Raw genomic sequence first — 19521 nt, 5'->3', positions numbered from 1 at the left:
GATTGGTTAAGTTTGGAGGTGGAAACAGTCGAGTACGAAACCTCGATTTTTGATATTTTTACGCAGGATTTTTCGCCTTGTCCTTATCGCACTAGTTTTAGGAGCCGCTTCCGTTAGCGAGACGGGTATATTTACCTAAAATATTTAAATCTTAGCTCCTGTTGGCTCTTAATTAGCAACACCCCCAAACGACTTTATGGTAGGTAAGCATAAAGTCGTTTAAATAAAAAATAAAATTGATTTTATTTCAGGCAAGCAAGCGTCTGTGTGTGTGTCATAAGATATGAACTTAGTTTAGCCACGTCATCATGTGAGACCTATTTCTACTGAACCATTAAATATGAAAGTATGTACTTACTTATTTACAAAAACTCGGCGACAGTCGATTACATAGAGGAGAAAAAGTAAACAAATCGAGGGTGTCGGTCGTGTGCGCGAGACAAATAGCCTTCGTCTACAGTGCGGTGGGCTGGACGGAGCCTCATTTGGGCAAAGGCCCCTACTCTCCTTGATTTCCCCGACTCTTGGTTTAGTGCTTCTTCCGGCCAGTTGTTAAAGAAGGTATCTAGCATGTCAGCTGTGTCACGGTTGCGGTCAACTCTCTGTGTATCACGTGAAGACAAACAGAATGTATCTCGGACTAGGCACAGTATCGTATACTTACCTAATTGCACATAACTGATATATAAATTCATGGGGTCACCTTTGTATTAGCTACACGGAGAAATCATTGTCATTACTATATATATCACTTTATTTATTTATAACAATTCAACAGAGTATTAGGTAGATACCAAGATACCACACGATGATGAGTAACTGATTAACAAAATATTATACCTATATTTTGTATACTTAACTAGTTAAAGCTGATTTCTAAAGCTGCCGCTCCTAAGTGAGTCGAGCCCAATTCGGACCGCGTGCATAGCCGTGCCAGGTGCCGTCATTACACCGTAGCCACCGTGACCGTAGCAGTGAACTATCTTCACACCGTCCACAGTCTCGGGCTCCACGCGCACCGGCATGCGGTGCGGCCGCAGCCCCACGCGGTGCGTCAGCACCTCGGCCGTGCGCAGTCCCGGCACTAGTTCGCAGCACCTGTCCATGATACCCGCCGCGTCGTACTTGCAAACATCAATATTGTAACTGTCGTATTGCCGCGTCCCACCGAGTGTAGCGATTCCATTAAAACCAGGAATGATATAAGAGTCATAATCCTCATAAAATGCTGATTTTAACCACGGTGCCTTGACCTTTATCACTTGACCACGCAGCGGAACCAAATCGTTGTCTTTGCACAAATATTTAGCGCCTAACCCTGTGCAGTTGAAAACTAGGTCAAAATGCGATAATGATGCAAAGTTATCGATTTTACCTTTTATTATTTTACCGCCTTTCTCAAGTATTATCCGTTCCAGCCATGGTAAGTGCGCACTGCATTCTGTTTTTATTGTTGAGAAGTATGAACCATACTTCCAACCTTCGCCACATATATTTAGTTCATTGTCATCAACCGGTCGGTATATAGGTACCAAATGTTCAATTAGATGGTTTCTTGTCACGTGATAGTTATTCTTTGAGAATATATATGATGACATCGGCATAATGCCGGCGTTCGCTGCTTCAGATGTGTTTAAAATATTCTGAAAATAATGCCACGAATCGTCGATCCATTTTTGTGTAGTCTCTTTGTTCGGGCCTCGGAAGCTGGTGCCCGGACGGAAGATGCCGGCTGCTATGGCACTGAGTGTATCATCTTTAAAAGTATCAGCAACGACGGTGACTTTTGAAAGTCTGAGTTCATCCTGAATCAGCCTAGCCACTGTCATGCCCACCACGCCAGCGCCCAAGACGGCAATTTTTAGCGAACTGGGATCCATGATTTTCTGAAAAAAATAACAAAATACAAATTACAAACAAGAGTTAATCTATCTCATCTAATACTTATAAACGAGCATTCTTGTTTATTTATTTATGTATATATATATATATATTTTATATATATATTTCGGGGATCTCGGAAACGGCTCTAACTACTTCGATGAAATTTACTATATGCGATACTATACGAGCGCAGCTCGGTCTCCCAGATACACCCCAGATATTATTATTTATATGTCTACATTTCTACATTTTAATACAGTAGTAGTTTAGTTTAGAGAAGAAGCGCTGGTGGCCTAGCGGTAAGAGCGTGCGACTTTCAATCCGGAGGTCGCGGGTTCAAACCCCGGCTCGTACCAATGAGTTTTTCGGAACTTATGTACGAAATATTTGATATTTACCAGTTGCTTTTCGGTGAAGGAAAACATCGTGAGGAAACCGGACTAATCCCAATAAGGCCTAGTTTCCCCTCTGGGTTGGAAGGTCAGATGGCAGTCGCTTTCGTAAAAACTAGTGCCTACGTCAAATCATGGGATTAGTTGTCAAGCGGACCCCAGACTCCCATGAGCCGTGGCAAAAATGCCGGGATAACGCGAGGAAGAAGAAGAGTAGTTTAGTTTAGACTTCTACACGGGTCTATACCTATGTAAATGCGAAAAAGTCTGTGTCTTTTATGTTCACACGGCTAAATTAATAAAACAATTTCAGATAAAATATGGCAAGCAGTAAGGGGTTTAAGTTAAGAAGTAGGAGAAATATCTCATGGACCGAATCACATCGTGTGATTCGATTCTCACGCGACGCGCGCCGAACCGCGATAAACACAGAGAAAAATGATCTTGTTATTCACACAATTGACACATAATCAGAATCTCACCATAATAAAAATCAAGGCAACTTGTTATATTAATATTACGGTCTTCAATAAATCATAACCCCCAATATACAAATTCTTAATACATTAATAATAAATTGCAATAGAAAAGTGTACCTATCACTTACCCAGATTACCAAAACGAACTGCTTGAACTTAGTTGTACCTATGCGTTCAAGCTGATTACAATAACAAATACCATTTCTTATCTAGCATGCCTATATTGATTTAAGACTATGCCGAACAAATAAACCGAAGCGGCAGCTGTCAGTTAATTACATAAACATCTAAGTTTCATTTATTAATTCTTTATCTAATTCTTAAACTGTGCCTGTGACTTTGTTGTCCGCATAATCGTGTGCCTTGTTTAAGTAGGAATTTGTAGTAGGTACCTAGCTCATGAATTGAAGTAAATTTTTAGGGGGGGAGGGGGCTCTCAACTTTATCTTGATATCTACTACTAATATTATAGTAGTATAGTATTAGTAGAATAGTTTTTATCCCAAGATTATCCCTTATGGGTTATGGGTGTGAAAAGGGGGTTGGAAGTTTGTATGGGGAATCAATAACCGCTGTACCGATTTTGATGAAATTTGGTATAGAGATAGTTTGAGTTCGTACTTCGTACCAATGAGTTTTTCAGAATTTATAAGTTACGCTCTTGTTAAGTTACGCCGCCATACAATAATAATAATATATTGTATGGCGGCGGCTAGGACTACTCTTAAGGTCGGATCCTACTCTGATATTTAAATACCTATAGGTATCCTCTCAGTGCCTCCGCTGTCTTGCGCAGGTTAAAATTTGAAATTAAAAAAGCGGCCAAGTGCGAGACGGACTCGCCCATGAAGGGTATTTAGGGGATTTATGACGTATTAAAAAAAACTACTTACTAGATCTCGTTCAAACCAATTTTCGGTGGAAGTTTGCATGGTAGTGTACATCATATGTTTTTTAGTTTTATCATTCTCTTATTTTAGAAGTTACAGGGGGGGATACACATTTTACCACTTTGAAAGTGTCTCTCGCGCAAACTATTCAGTTTAGAAAAAAATGATATTAGGAACCTCAATATCATTTTTGAAGACCTATCCATAGACACTCCACACGTATGGGTTTGATGAAAAAAAATTTTTTGAGTTTCAGTTCTAAGTATGGGGAACCCCCAAAATTTATTGTTTTTTTTTCTATTTTTGTGTGAAAATCTTAATGCGGTTCACAGAATACATCTACTTACCAAGTTTTAACAGTATATTTCTTATAGTTTCGGAAAAAAGTGGCTGTGACATACGGACGGACAGACAGACGGACAGACAGACAGACAGACAGACATGACGAATCCGTAAGGGTTCCGTTTTTCGCCATTTGGCTACGGAACCCTAAAAATAGTATGAGCAACCGCTATCGCTAACTGCACGGACTGCACGGACGGCACGGACGCATGCGATGGTAGGGTTTTCGCTCACGCTTCTCATCCTATAGTAGGTATATATAGGTCTGTGGCGTGCACCCGCTCTCTTTGCAACTTCGCAAGACAGCGGAGACACTCAGGAACGGTGTCATGCATTCGGGCCCGACCACGACATGATATGTGAATAACCTAATTCACAAAGTCATGATTTTAATTGGGCTATTTAGCGCAGTTAATCTCTAGAAGACGCAGCGCGTGGAAAAGCCCCTAAGATCAATGGATGTGGGTGGAGCACGAGCAGTCGTTGTGGAGATCTTTGAGAAGGTGTTTGTGCAGCAGTAAACAACTCGGAGAAAATTCTACTGCTGACTAGGAACAGTCATACTTACTTATACTTACTCATGTCGTACGTTTGATATCGACAATAAATCTCATTCGAATGCAATTGTTTTAATAAATACAACATTATAAACCTGTAGTACCTTAGACATTTCAAAATCTCCCTATATCTACCTATATCAGCACGGCTAGCACATGATGGGCGCGACAGTCGACAGGCGAGAAAATGCCGCGACATAGAGCTCTCTCGCGAATCGGTAGCATAAGAGCCGCGCGACAACCCGCTGTCTCGCGGACAAATGTCAAAGCGACATAATTTTGTCGTTTGACAGTTCCACGCGGGATACTCTCGAAAATCGTAGCACGAGTGTACTATGGGAGACAAAATGTCCCGCGTTTGAACGTCAAAATGAGAGAAATTGTCTTCGAGGCTAGAGGGTCGCGACTAGGGTTTGCTCCCGGTACTGAATTTGGCGACAAGCGCATTTGGTCGAAGTTTTGTTGACTTTTGTTCTAAAAGAAAGATAATTTTCCATATTTTATATTTATTTCATACTACAACACTTTTTTGTTTAAGTATAATTTGAATCTTGAGTTTCATGATCATGCCATTAATATCAAAATTGTTATATTTTTTCACAATGACTTGTTTGTTCTCTTAAGTTAAACGAAAATCCGACAGAAAAAAATCTAAGCCTAAGATTGTACGATCACGACCACATCAACAAAGCAAACCTTTGGTGGCGAATTGACTGGGGGATAATTAATAGAAACATAAATAATTGATACAAAAATATTACATTGCTAATCCGGGAAACAATTACGTGCTATCAATCAGTGCTAACCCGTTATATTTACACGCGTATTTTTACATGCAATTATTGTTGACAACCTATATTATGTCGCTCCTTAGGTGTTTCCATTCATTGTGGGATATAAACAACACAATCCCGACCTGAATATTGCGATCAACCTCACTTATAATAAGTAAATGCAAAAGTAAATCTGTACCTATGTACAGTCAGCAGCAATAGTTGCTAAGCGGGCGAGGTGTTCAAAATGATCTTGACGCGACTTTATTGTTAAGAGAATAAGAGCGCGTCAAGGTAATTTTGAACACCTCGCCCGCTTAGCAACTATTGCTGCTGACTATATGTTACCTCTTGACGCTTAATCCGCCGAACCGATTTAGACGAAATTTTGTGAAACAACATTCCACAAAGAATGCAAATAATGAATCTGGCAGCTCAACTCAAACTCCACCTCACAGAAGACCACAGCCGTAATACTTACTTTGTAGTGTACGAGTTGGTACTAGCCTAATCCTTAAGTTACGATTCCCACCGACCGGCTGGAGTTGGGCCGCGCCGGAATGCTTTTTCAGTGTACCTATTTACATAATGTGTGGCAGAAGCGATAGAATCCGTCCGGAGCCATCCGATCCGCAAGCAGCCGACCGGCTTTTGGGCATACAAATGTGAAATGCGCTCCGACTCCGACGAATCGTACTTAAATCTGAGTACCTATCTCAAAAAGGTCAAAGTAAATAAAATCATTTAAAGTTTTTGGTAGTATTTATTTAAAAGTCACATTATTTGAGAAGTGTTATCAACACTCGACTGTCCTTGCACGGAGTAGGTTCCCAACTTGAGCCCTTCTATGTCCTCCGTGATGGCAGGAGGGCTGCGGTTAGCAGCAGCATGCTTAGGTGTAGAGAATACCTCCGTGTTTGATGATAGGCTTGTGCATGATTGTCATTCAATCTATCTTCGAAGCCAGCAATGCAGCGGCTAGCCAGCCATAAGGGAGATATGTCGGGGATTAGCATAAGATATTTAGTCTGTAAATAAGATTTAAAAGGAATGTAATTTTTTTGCAAAAAACAACGGAAAAGAGCTTTATGAAGATTGAATTGTGTACGTAAGTACTTACAACTTGACTTCTTCGTAAAGATGGTATTTTGTTAGCCAAAACTTTTAACAAAACGCCAATTATTCGTAAGGAGTTGTATTTTAATGATTAGGTAGGTAATCTTTAGATAATTATAATAATATATTCCAACTTGTAACGACAAAGCGAATCAAATTTTGATTGACAGTATTGACACTGACATTTTCGACTTAAAAATAATATTTGCTATTTCTTATTCTTCATACTGCGAGAAAGAGACAAAGTTATCGTGACTAGGGACGCTCCGTTTCTAAGGCTGACTATTCATTACTTATCCGATTATTATTTTACCGATTCAGTGTTGCCACGAATGAAAAGTTTGTTCCATGTATAAATGGCCACATTGGCTAAGTCGCGCGCGGGATGGCTCTCTCTCGTGGAACTCTTTTCTCGATGTGCGAACTCATGCTGCCAAAATCGAGGAATTGACAGATAGAGATAGAAATTTGTGACGGGCGACTGCCGTCTCTCGCGGCGCGAGCTATCCCGCGGGTAATCATGTGCTAGCCGTGCAGGTACCTATATTTACTCAGAAAAATCAGGAAATGGTACAATTTTGCATTCATAAAACTAAATAGCGTCATTGCGCTAGTTTCCGTCCATTTGACGGATTAGCAAATACCTAATATTTATATTTTATTTTTAATTTGCTACTTGCGAAATATCATTTTTATGTAGATAGATATATTGTTTAGACATTAACGATTGCAATAAGTCCAAATTTGTCCAGTAATGTATATAGGTTTATATTCAAATTTCGTCAAGTGGACGAAAACTAGCGCAATGACCTAAGTACTTACCACAATTTTATTAAGCTATTCATAAAAAAATTCTGTGCGCATCATCGTCGCAACGCAAGTAACGCAACTATTAAAGCAATTTCATAAAAAGTTTGTCAAGTCTGCCTTAAATACCTAAACAAAAAGAAAAGCTTACCAGCGCCTGTTTTGTTGCAGAATCCCGACCGCTGAGGAAGAATTATAATCAACTGTCGTCCAACGAAAAGTTAGACAATCGACAAATTGAGAATATTCACATTGAAGAAGCTGCAGTAGACTCAGATGCGAGCAGCACAGATTTGGAAGAGCGCGATATGCGTGGAGTATGCCCACCTTGCGCACATGACCGATACAACAACAATATCCGCCGACACGACCACGACGATTTCAGCGATGACACAGATTACGGTTAGTAGTATTTTTATTAAACAACTGTACCGATGTTCGGAACCTAAAGTAATATATTGAGAGTGGCAACACTGTAGTTAGTCGTATTGTCCTTTTCTAGCATATACGTCCATCTCTCTCCCACACCCCCACCACTTCAGGCAGTTGCGTTTGACAATTTTGACAGTTAGAAACAAACGCAAATTACCTCATTGGCTTGTACCATCTGGAAGGTCGTGAAGCTAAACTGCTGGTGAGTTTTTGAATTTGTACCCCAGTTTAGCTGACTATATTGAAAAACAGTTTCTAACGGCTTTTGCCGTTCGAAATAAATATTTAAATTTAGTTGTCCGTTAAACTATCTAGCAAATAAATTATATATTACCCATAAACTCAGGGTATTTGATTTGAATGATACTTATTCTTAAACTTACGTTTGTTATGGTTCCACCTGCTAAGGTACGCCTAAGAGAATCTTTTATTCGTTCACAAACTAACGTCAAGTTATTTGTGATGAAACCAATATATTATGTACCTATCTAAACCTGCGCAAGGCTGCCATGTTTACACCTGCGTAAGGTGTGCCAAAAGAATCTTTGATTCGTTCACAAACTAACGTCAAGTTATTTGTGATGAAACCAATATATTATGTACCTATCTAAACCTGCGCAAGGCTGCCATGTTTACACCTGCGTAAGGTGTGCCAAAAGAATCTTTGATTCGTTCACAAACTGACGTCAAGTTATTGATGATGATATTATAACCTATGTAAGCCTGCGCAAGGCACGTCAGACATATTCACAGAAATATAAATGATATGGTCATAACACAGGCGTGCGAGTAGACCACAATCACAAAAATATTACAAAGATTAAGTTGTAAATATCTCTTTTTAGAGAAAGTAAAAATGGTTTAAAATAATGTTTTGGGTAAAAATCAGTCGAAATAGGCAAGGCTTCGTTATTAGAGTTTTCATTTTTGTTTACCAATCTATTTCAAGGGTCCCGAACACCCTATTGGCTAAACCCGAAATTGGGCTAATTAACTGTGGTAAAAGTGAAAACTGCTTTCCATTTACATAACATTTCTAAAATTATAATAGGTAAAATAAAAACCTAAGATTCCAGGCCTATCTCGACTCATTTTTATTTTAAAGATGAAAAAATCTTTGCACCGTAATATAAAATTGTGGTCTGGAGACGCTAAGCCTCATAACTTGGGTGGTATAGATAATACTAAGAGATTTAGTCACCTAATTTCGACTATAAGCCCAGGCAGAATATTGATAATTAGAATAAGGAGTGGTCAATCCTCCAAGGTCCATACAATCTGTGGACTCTAATTAAATCAGGCTCGGTAAGCTCACGACACGACAGAGCTTACGATTCCATTCTGAAATAAGCTATGTTTACAATATATATTACCCATGGTGTGAAACAAACAGCCTGCTCAAGGTGTACAAAGGGTCCGTTTAACGGCCCTATAAACATCTACAAACCTTTGAAGTCTAGGCCTGCTACAATATGACAGACTAGAAATAAATACATATGATCCCAAGGTAAGAGCAGCTCACATTTGCATAAATTATATTTGGCTGGAGAGCACTTGTCTTTCAGTTAACATGTTTACAAGTACCTACCTATGTACACGACATGACCAAGGTTACCTACCTTTTTACATAATTATTATATCCCTGACTGCCATGGTATATTAGGAAAATTATCATGTGCTGGCGGTGCTGCACAAGCATGTTTGAAATAAAATATACAAAACTGGCCTAACGGGCGTTTATGAATTATGTATTTTACACCCTTGTGTCTGTATTGTGACCCTGGAAGTTTTAAACCACCTGTATCGTAAGTGCTCCTATGCACGGATTAAGTTTATAATAAACTACCCATGCCCTAACCTCAAGGGCAAGTGCTTCTATGCACGGACCAGATACTGTTATCACTTATTTCACTTATCATGACTTGTCATAGTTTGATACTACACGTTTAATAAATTTAAGACCGTGGAATGTACCCACTACAAAAGGTTTTTAAAAATAGTGACTGAATGGTTTGCACGAACGGTTCTAGCACAGTTTCTGGGCGGTCACGTCTAGGGCATGACCCTCTAGTTCTCAATTTATACAAAATTATAGCATTGTGATACTGTTCGCTTTGCACAATAAAATAGGGGAACAGGAGCACGCCTTGCGAAAAGGCGAAGCTATTTTGAAACGCAAACCTTTCAAAAATAGATTGAAATATATAAATAATTATGTTTTTGGTGTGGAACATGTAATTGTACACCCAAACAAATGCAATCAATTATTATATGTTAGCAAAACTCTGCCAAAGTGTTAGTCTGTCTCTACAGTGTAACCTGAAGGCATGAATGCACATGAATCTCTTGAAACATGGTGGATTAACTAATTTACACCCCGTCTGTGTCTTGCTCCTACCAAATCCACAAGTTGAGGACCTCAACCTATCTAGGCACCCTTCTTGCTCGAGACCTGAAAAAATAATCTCATGCAGTCAAGTGTCGGAAAACCAGGTCCACACTCTTAGCACTACCGTGAATATATCTAAGAAGTCTGTATACTGCCTTCCAGGAGGCGGGATGTTAATAGACTAGCCTATATAGTAGGCCAGAGATATAGTATACAAAAGCACACTGGCCCAAATCCAGTAATATTATATGCACTTCAGAATACAAAATAATTGACTATTCTGCGTATATTTGATATCAAAAAGTTACAATTACCTACCCTTAGGTCATAAGGAGGATAAATATACATAAATATCAAATATATTCGACAAAGTGTTGACCCTAGCATTGGATAAAATAGAGGTTCCTCTTAAACGGCATCTGCGCTGTTGGCTTTGGGCCCACGGGTGCCCGGCAAAAGGTCGGGGACCCCATGGTTCCGCACAGTTATTGCAAATAATGTAAAATCACAAAATAAACACAAATTTTCATTTTGGTTAAAAACACATATGCGATGAGCTAAGGTTTCGAATTAAGTACCTTATTCTTAATCTGGAAAGAGAAGACTTAATATTCAGAATTAAGCTATGTCTTATGAATGGTTTACATAAATTAAGCCACTTTAGCGTTCAGAAACAATCAAGTTTATGTCTACTAGTAGGCACCAGATAAGGTAAACTACTCATACTGCATATATAGACAATAATGAGTACAATTAAGGTCACTTGATGATAGCTAAACATGAATATAAGCAGAATGAGCTGCACCTATACAAATATCATTGATAAAGCTCTGTGGCAATTCTACATTTACCATTTGAACGCCAAGAGCACCAAAAAGCGTCGTAACTAGTGCCCACATGAGTATTATGATATGGCTTAAGCTCTCAAAGTAACCTTCACAATTTTAAGTAAGGTTTGTTTAGGTCCATTAGCTCGCGTTCGCGTTAGTAAAGCGTACAAACGATTAAATGCATTTTATAGCTATAACCAAATAAATAGCTCACACTGGCTCACAGTCATTAAAAGAATTCAGTAAAATCATTAAAAGTATTCCCTATGACATTTTATTAAGTACCTACCCAATATTAACTTTGTGGGTAGTGATAGTGATATAACGAATATTTAAAATATTCGTCTACTTAATCCTGAGGGATTCTGGAAATAAGAAAGGTCTTGTCCTTGTTATATCCTGCAACTGCTTACCTTACTAGATAATTATTATCAAACTTGTCAATAATTGGGAGTTATAAATAAAAACTACTCGAGTACTTTATGATTTTTATCTTTTCATATTTTAATTACATCACTCCATATCACAGATGTTGTATGCTCCCTGAAGAGTAGACTGACTTATCTTCTTTTACATAGTCTCACATACATATAATTAAGTACTATAGCACCCTTGTGGTGACACTTATTTCCGTTGAAAATATATAAGTACCTACATTAAATACGTATATAAAATGGAAAGTTAGTATCATAATATAATGGTATATAAAATTGTATGCTTTACTAAATACCTCTCTCCTCACATGTATTAAAATAAAGGGTGTACTACATAATTAATTAATTAATTAAACACTCCTAATATAATAATATTACATATACATAATATGTAAGTACATGTATAATCACATTGGCTTGGCGTCTTCCCACCACCAGGCGATAACAAACACGTCTCAATATATTACTTTAGGTTCCGAATATCGGTACAGTTGTTTAATGATAGCGTTTTACACAAAAATAAAACGCTAATTAAATAACTTACCATATTCGGAACCTAAAGTTTTAATCCTGCCTGGTGTAAATATGTATAATTTTGAGACAATGAGGTAATTTGCGTTTGTTTCTAACTGTCAAAATTGTCAAACGCAACTGCCTGAAGTGGTGGGGGTGTGGGAGAGAGATGGACGTATATGCTAGAAAAGGACAATACGACTAACTACAGTGTTGCCACTCTCAATATATTACTTTAGGTTCCGAATATGGTAAGTTATTTAATTAGCGTTTTATTTTTGTGTAAAACGCTGTCATTAAATTAATCAACCTATATATACTTGGTCAACCAAATCATGACAGTAGAAAAAGGCGGCAAATTTGAAAAATGTAGGCGCGAAGGGATATCGTCCCATAGAAAATTTAAATTTCGCGCCTTTTTTTACTGACAAGATTTGGTTGACCAGCTATATTAAACGTATATTATTATAAATATTATAATCCTGTTCAATGTGACTTGTTGTCTAGGTAAAACCGGTAACTCGATCGATTCGCAACGGTACATGCGCATCACTAGTAAAACGTCATGGAAATGTCAAACCTGGAAGTAAATTCACTACTTTTTATTAACACATCTCTCAGTTCAATCGTTCAATATAATTATATTTGTTGATTTTTGTGGTGGCGAACTCAGTTGGTGTTTGTTACAATTATAATTTATACGTTGTGATTAAACAGTAAACCGTCATGACGAACCTGAAGTCGGATTTAGACGAGTATTTGCTTCAAAATGAGAACCGTCGAAGTTACAAAATTAGTTTACCATTCTCTACTCCCAGTTTCTTCTCCCGAAGCAATGAAGAAACGCCTACGAGTAGTTCTAGTAATGGAAGCTGGTTTCAAGAAGTGCAAAAAGAGTATTTCACATTAGTAAGTATATGACTTATTTTATTGTTTTGCTTAAAAATCATGATAGTGAGTCATCAAACAACTCACTGATGACCTGATCAGTGATCAGACGAATAAAGTCCTATTGTCTAGTTTAACCTCCCTACATTAACCTACACCATTTAATTAGATAGCTCTCATAAATACCTCAAACAGATAGGCCAAGCAATACGAAGGTATAGAGGGAAATGTTTAGAACTCAATTTTTGACTCTGTAATGTTGTTTGGACTAGTTAAGAGGTGAACATATCAAAAGTCCCCGGCCGTAGCCTTTGAGCTGAGGGGTTTTCGGGATATCCTCTCATGACAGTTTATTTGGGGCTCTCAATTATATCTTGACTTCTACATAAGTGAAGCTACTATACTTCGTTTTTTTAACCGACTTCAATTTCATAGAAGGAGGAGGTTCTGTATTCGGGTTAGGCTATTTTTTTTTAGCATTAGAAATAAGGTAAACAATCTTGATGTGTCTTTTAATTGAAAAACACATTTTAAAAATAAGTTACGGTAAATATGTAACAATTATGAATCTAATACGATTTTTTATAGTCTTCTGCTTTCATAAGTAATAGTTATTGATTTTTAAAAAGTTTTTTCAATTAAAAGACATGTCAAAAGCGCTTACCTTCTTTCAAGTTCTTTCATATAAATTTCTGCTATAACATAAAACTAAAAATTAATGTATATAATGCATGTTTACAGAGTCGCACACAAAGGTTCATGGGCTTCGGAGTATGCCTTTTCTTTGGTATACTGTGCTTCATCCTGTCATTCCTCTACATTCCAATTCTGATCCTGCAGGCACGGAAGTTTGCTCTCCTCTTCACACTCGGAAGCTTGTTCTTCATACTAAGGTAATTTAATTTCATCCAAGTTGTGAAAACAATATTTAATTGTTAAATAGCATGTATTTTTTTTGATGATTGGTCTTGTCTAGTCAGTATTGACCCTGCCTATGAAGCCGATGGTCCTGGGTTTGAATCCCATACTAAGAGCATTTATGTGTGTGATGAGCACAGATATTTCTTCCTGATTCATGAGTGTTTTCTGTTATTTATTGTTGTCTAGTCCTAATATACAATACAAGAAAATTGAAATTTTTCTTCCAACATCTTAATTCTAAATATGTATAATAAAACTTGTATACATCAAAAACTTTTATACAATTTCCGCCTTATTGATCCTTGTATTGAAAAGAATTTGTGACTGTATATGTCTGTTTAATTTCAGCTTCAGCTTCCTCTATGGGCCCTGGTCTCACTTGAAGTCACTCTTCTCGAAGGAGCGAGCCCTCACAACCCTGATGTACGGCTCTACGCTAATAGCAACACTGTACTGTGCACTGCATCTACAAAGCACTCCACTAACTATTGTATGTGCTGTGCTGCAAGTCATTGCTCTACTCTGGATGATGATGGGTTCCATTCCGGGAGGCTCCACGGGTGCCAGGTTCTTCGGAAGCATGTTTAAATCATCAGTGTCCAGTACACTGCCAATATAACAAATGAGTGATGTGTTGTTATTGTGTATGTGTATAATAGGGGTATTTACTGCTAGCGTTGATTAACAAGACATGTCTCCATGCATTATGTTTGTAAGCTATTTCCGAGGGACACTGAACAAGTGCATATGGAATTTGTTAAACCATTGGACAAATAATTCATTTTTTAATGAACTAGTACTATTTACTGGTATACTATCATCATCAATTATATAGCTTTATGACTTAAGACGTGTAAGGCTAAGTAAATGCGACCTAATGATGAGGGGAGACAAGTTATGGTTCTCATTTATGTTTGTAATTACTGGCTGTTAAACGGCTCTAGCACAATAAAAGGTGATAAGCTACATTCAGTTTTGGGGAAGGGATTCCTATTAGAATAATATGTAATGATAATATGAGCAATGTCTCTGGCTCACAAACATCAATGGAATATGACTGCCTTGTGACTTTTTTATACAACTTATTTTGATATTTTCGAAACTTTGACTTTTAAAAATGCTCAAGCAGCTTGTAGCTAGGTTTGTATACACAATTGTGATAGGATAAATATGTAACCAATGATTAACTTTTAAACTAATTTTGTATCAAGCAGAAACGTCTGCAAACGATGCTATTAAGCTTAGAAACAAATTAAAATTCAGTGTCTTGGGTGGGACTTGAACCCACGACCACCAAATGACAAGACAGTGAATTTTTCCACTTTTAATTTGTTTCTAAGCTTGATTAATTTTTAGTTATTATACTTTGTAATAAGATACTTTGATTTAATTATTTATTATTCTTGCCTGAATGTATTTTAATTTCAAATTAAAATAAATTGTTCCTAGTGAAGGTTAATTTTTATTTTTTTATTCGTTAATGTACCTATTATCTGTAAACATACCTACTAAGCATGTACTGTCAAGGCGGTATTCCACCAGTGTGCGGCACAAGCATTGGGGTGAAACTGGACCGTTCGAGCGGGCACGGCTCCGTTCGGCTCAGCGTTGCTAGAGTCTGTGCGGGAAGAGAAGAGTCGTGAAATGTATGGGATCCAAATGATCCAATAAATTCTACAACTCTTCTCTTTCCGCACAGATTATACGGTTTGGCTAAACTTTACGTTCCCTTGCCTGCACAACCCTGGCACAACCACAGTTCGACAATCACTACAAATTTTGACAACCCTAATTAGCCGAAATGGATAGCGCCATACGCACATTAGAAAGGGACAACATGATTCGTCCTCATGTATCGCTGTCAAATTTCGGTTTTGTAGGAAGTTCAATGTACTATTATTATTCTGTGGCACAAGCTTTTTTGCACTGAATATGCTTGTGCCGTACACTGGTGGAAAAAGAGATATTTTGACCGCGCCGAGGTCGCGGTCCTGTACGATCGTCCGTAACGGCTTTTATAGAGAAGCAATCGTGATAAGGCCTCTGCAAACCTTTCGAGACAACTATCGGAACCCGATATGTCGGAAGCGAAGTTATTAAGGGCTCATTGCGCTTTTCCAACGCGCGTTAAAAAAGCGTTTGAATGACACAATTTGCGAAATTCGATTTACGCGGCTATAGCCAAGAATCCTACTATTGCGTGGAAGCACTAAACTAACCGCATGTTCGTAACGTTACAGACGAAGCGCTAACGTGCAACGTGTGCGACCGCTCGTTCCCAACTCGCCGGCAGCTCAGTGACCACCAGCAGAAGAAGAGACATTTTGGGTACGTACCAAATGTACCAATACAGACGTCACTGATATTCACATCAACCATGGTGGCAAACATACTTGTTTATGTTATAATTTACTAATTATACGAATCACTTGATGGTAAGCAGCCATCACAGCCTAAACCTTCCTCAAGAATCACTTTATTGATTTTTGAGTTTATCGCGAACATACATACAAACAGACAGACGCGGCGGGGGACTTTGGTTTATAAGATACTAGCAACCCGCCCCGGCTTCGCACGGGTTAACAAATATACATAAACCTTCCTCTTGAATCACTCTATCTATTAAAGAAAAAACCGCATCAAAATCCTGCGTTTTAAAGATCTATTAAGCATACAGACAGACAGACAGGAAAGCGACTTTGTTTTATACTATGTAGTGATATATATATAGATAACAGCTATAATGGGAAAAAAACCTAACGAAGGGGTTAGGTTTTTTTCCATTTTAAATTATAAAAGTTGGGAGCAAACATTTTTATGCAATTCGTTTTGTTCCTCCTAACTTTTATATAGGTATTTGGTCCAGCCGTTCTCGAGTTATAACTTGTGTTGTAACAAACCCGACTTTGCTTTAAGATTTAAAAAAATCAAAATAAGTCAAACTGCCAATTCGTATTCAAATTGTGTAAAAATATGACATAATTCGGAGGAAAATGGTGACTGTATAGAGAAGCGGTCGTTCACTATCCTCTTAAAACTTAAAAATCTAATAACATAGTTTATACATATGTTCCAGATGCGTGGCATGCGACAGCCTGTTCCCATCGCTAATGGCGCTCGAGCACCACAAGGAGGAGTTCCAGCACTGGAGCGACTCGTCCTGCTGCTCGCGCTCCGACTCCGAGGACTCGGACGAGTGCCACGAGGACCGCCATCGGCTACTCTAATGCCACCACCTCATTATTGCCGGGGACAACGCATCCAAGCTCGGGACCTTCGTATGATTGCGAGGGGTTTAGGGTTTACGCAGCGTACTACGTAAGCGAACAACACGCGAAAGCGAAGCGATGCGGCGCGGGGTGAATCAATCCTTTGACACCTATAGAAGTGTCCTACGTGGGCGATCTCGTTGCGAACGCGAACGCCTTGGGCCCGCCGCGCCGCGTCGCGTTTGCGGGTTGTTCGCTTACGTAAGACGCAGCGTTAGGGTAAACTCTTTGGCACTCCAAAGGGGTTACATGTTATAAAATAGATTCTGTGGGTTTTTATGTACCCAATAAAGAGTAGACCCTTAGATAGAACCAGAATGAATCCAAACTTGAGACGAGTTGTATTTTTGCAGTTGACGAGATTCTCTATTAATGTAAGGCCCCAACCCTATGCCTACAGACCAATCAATTCGCAAGGGATGGTGCGTCGCTAGCTGCATATGTTTAGGATATCGAGTGATTACTAAGTTCTCATGATTGCTTTCATTTCTGGAGCCCTCTGACTAGACAATTACTCTTTCAAATACAACCACGGACAATTAACAGGAAAATGGAACAATAGGTAAAACATAAGCAATTAAGACTCGTGCAAATATATTTTTCTCACAGAACATATTAAAGAGGTTAGAACGGCTATCGCGCGCAGTTAGTATCGGAACCGGTGTCGCCGCTCGTTCCTCTCCACATTTCTCGCGCAACGGTAGTAAAAACTTGTGTGCCTGGTGAATGGATATGCCTCCTTTAGACAAATTTGATGTCTGGTTTCTTAATCTGAACGTTATTGTGGCGCAAAAGGCATTTTTTCGGTCAGCGCGGACGAGTACTAGCATGCGAGCGTTTGCTCATAACCGGCGGCGACACGTACCCTGCTCCCATCGCCATTCTACTTGTTCTGTGATTTTTCTTTTATTACATACCTAAACATGATTATTGTGTACAATGAGGTTAAACGCGCAAAGCTCAACGCAGATGGCACTGTTATCGAATAGGACCTCACGGTTTCGTTAGTTTAGAAGATTCAAACAGACCTAGGTTTTTCTTATTTATGAAGTACTAGAAGTACTATGAAGAACTAGAAACTCGCTGCAAAAACTAGCCACTATGCTGTAGAATAGGCGCGGATTACGTGCGTTTTGAAGAAGCATGGATTTGAAATAAAGTATTTGTATTTATGTGAGATAGGTGTCACAAGGGCGTCGCCAGGGAGTCATCTAGAGAAGAAAATATTGCAACTATGTAAATGTATCCCCCTCCCTCTCCCGTTGACCATCACACTGAGGAATAGAATATAGTGTTGAGTCGCTCACTCGTGAGGCACCTCATTTGTACCACTCATTTTGTTAATTTGTCGCAGTACTTCGTACCGCAAAAATGTCTTACTTCACTCCTCTATTCATTTTACTTGATTCTAAAATTATCTTTCTCCTAAAAGTTCTATTCTTAACCTCCAGAATTGCACTCCAATTAAATGTTACTATTTATTTATTTATAAAGGAAGTGATGGATACATAAATATGTATATACATTAAATATTTTTGTCGCCGTTGGAATTAATGGAATAGTCGACGCTGAAAATATGCTAGTACCTCACCTCATTTGAAGTAAGACATTGTAACACCTCATTTTAGAAAATGAGGTACCCATACAAACTCATTTTAAATTGATGTCCTACCCATCACTAATAGAATAGGCGGGTAAAGCCTGACCAGTAATATGATTATTGTCAAGAGGGCGCTGTTATTCTTATGTATAGGGTAACAGTTCAGTATATTATGAAAAAAAATTGTTTCAGGGAAATTCCGCAACATGGCGCGTGATCATAATTATATTCCTGCGGGCTCAGCACGGTTCCATTTTTATCCACTATCACTAAGCCCGTCACTTTCGCACTTACATACTTGTTAGAACGTGACAGGTATGGTGATAAATGATAAAAATGCGACCGTGCTACTAGGGCTGGTCAAGCTTTAAACGTCAAACTTGTATGAAATTGTGACGTATAAATAACACTTGCACTGCCTTCTATGAATTATAAACAACATATTTGCAGTGTGTGCTATCAAAATCGTTGCAGACTTATCTTGGCCTAACTCTATACTTTATGATTATGCAAAACGTTTTTATGCATTTTATTTATATGCAACTAAAATTAAAAAATTCTGTACAATGGTCACTTGAAATTATGCATTTATTATGATTTTTTTCATACCAAAAATTACAACCATAAATTGTACTTATGATATGATTGTAAACATATCGTCGAAATTTATACAAAAACACGTGAATCCTGAGACTAGCTGAAAGCGTATATCTTTGTAAATAATATTTCCTAGTGATATCCCGGCAATAATGCATATCACGTTTGTATTATATTGACTGATCCTTAAGTATTCCTAGATGTAAATATGATCGTTATAGTCGTACACGTTTAGTATCAAGCTCCTAGCGTCACAGATCAGTGTTCCCCGATCCCGACGACTCTTCCACTCCTAGTATTACTAAATGTACATCGCTGTAACGTTCCACTATAGTCCTAGTATTTTTTTATAAAATATTATTGTATCTGCGACGTGGGTCATGTAGTACGGGCTCGGCGGCGATAGCG

The 19521-nt window shown here is 38.4% G+C and overlaps 4 protein-coding genes across 4 annotated transcripts in view; 3 read left to right on the top strand and 1 right to left on the bottom strand.

The window, feature by feature from the left end:
* LOC134659795 (uncharacterized) overlaps positions 1 to 16939 on the top strand; it is a 176929-nt gene extending 159990 nt beyond the window's left edge. The window contains exons 2-4 of the mRNA XM_063515503.1: positions 7412 to 7642; positions 15888 to 15975; positions 16724 to 16939. Coding sequence (XP_063371573.1) covers positions 7412 to 7642; positions 15888 to 15975; positions 16724 to 16874 — 470 coding nt within the window. The 3' untranslated portion in view covers positions 16875 to 16939. The remainder of the gene's footprint in view (positions 1 to 7411; positions 7643 to 15887; positions 15976 to 16723) is intronic.
* Positions 1 to 19521, top strand: part of LOC134659855 (GDP-L-fucose synthase) — a 73995-nt gene that overhangs the window by 22984 nt on the left and 31490 nt on the right. The gene's annotated exons all lie outside the window — the stretch shown is intronic.
* LOC134659671 (D-aspartate oxidase) lies at positions 859 to 7528 on the bottom strand. Its single transcript, XM_063515356.1, has 2 exons — positions 7392 to 7528; positions 859 to 1886 (listed from the first exon to the last, which is right to left on the bottom strand). Exon 2 carries the CDS (start codon positions 1878 to 1880, stop codon positions 864 to 866), a length of 1017 nt encoding a protein of 338 aa, XP_063371426.1. The 5' UTR covers positions 1881 to 1886; positions 7392 to 7528; the 3' UTR covers positions 859 to 863.
* LOC134662175 (uncharacterized) lies at positions 12498 to 14916 on the top strand. The gene is made up of 3 exons (XM_063518443.1): positions 12498 to 12747; positions 13468 to 13619; positions 13996 to 14916. The coding sequence occupies exons 1-3, from the start codon at positions 12565 to 12567 to the stop codon at positions 14264 to 14266; spliced, it is 606 nt and encodes a 201-aa protein (XP_063374513.1). The 5' UTR covers positions 12498 to 12564; the 3' UTR covers positions 14267 to 14916.

Source organism: Cydia amplana, chromosome 2 (genome assembly GCF_948474715.1).
Source record: "Cydia amplana chromosome 2, ilCydAmpl1.1, whole genome shotgun sequence".
Taxonomy (NCBI): Eukaryota; Metazoa; Arthropoda; class Insecta; order Lepidoptera; family Tortricidae; genus Cydia; species Cydia amplana.
Note: the sequence above shows the minus strand (reverse complement) of the source record. Positions and strands in the feature narration are given on the sequence as shown.

Bases quoted from the DNA above. Each gene is read 5' to 3' on its own strand.
- LOC134662175 (XM_063518443.1), top strand. From the start codon at position 12,565: ATGACGAACCTGAAGTCGGATTTAGACGAGTATTTGCTTCAAAATGAG. The intron at 12,748-13,467 runs GTAAGTATATGA...GCATGTTTACAG, and splicing joins AAAAAGAGTATTTCACATTA to AGTCGCACACAAAGGTTCAT. The intron at 13,620-13,995 runs GTAATTTAATTT...GTTTAATTTCAG, and splicing joins AGCTTGTTCTTCATACTAAG to CTTCAGCTTCCTCTATGGGC.
- LOC134659671 (XM_063515356.1), bottom strand. From the start codon at position 1,880: ATGGATCCCAGTTCGCTAAAAATTGCCGTCTTGGGCGCTGGCGTGGTG.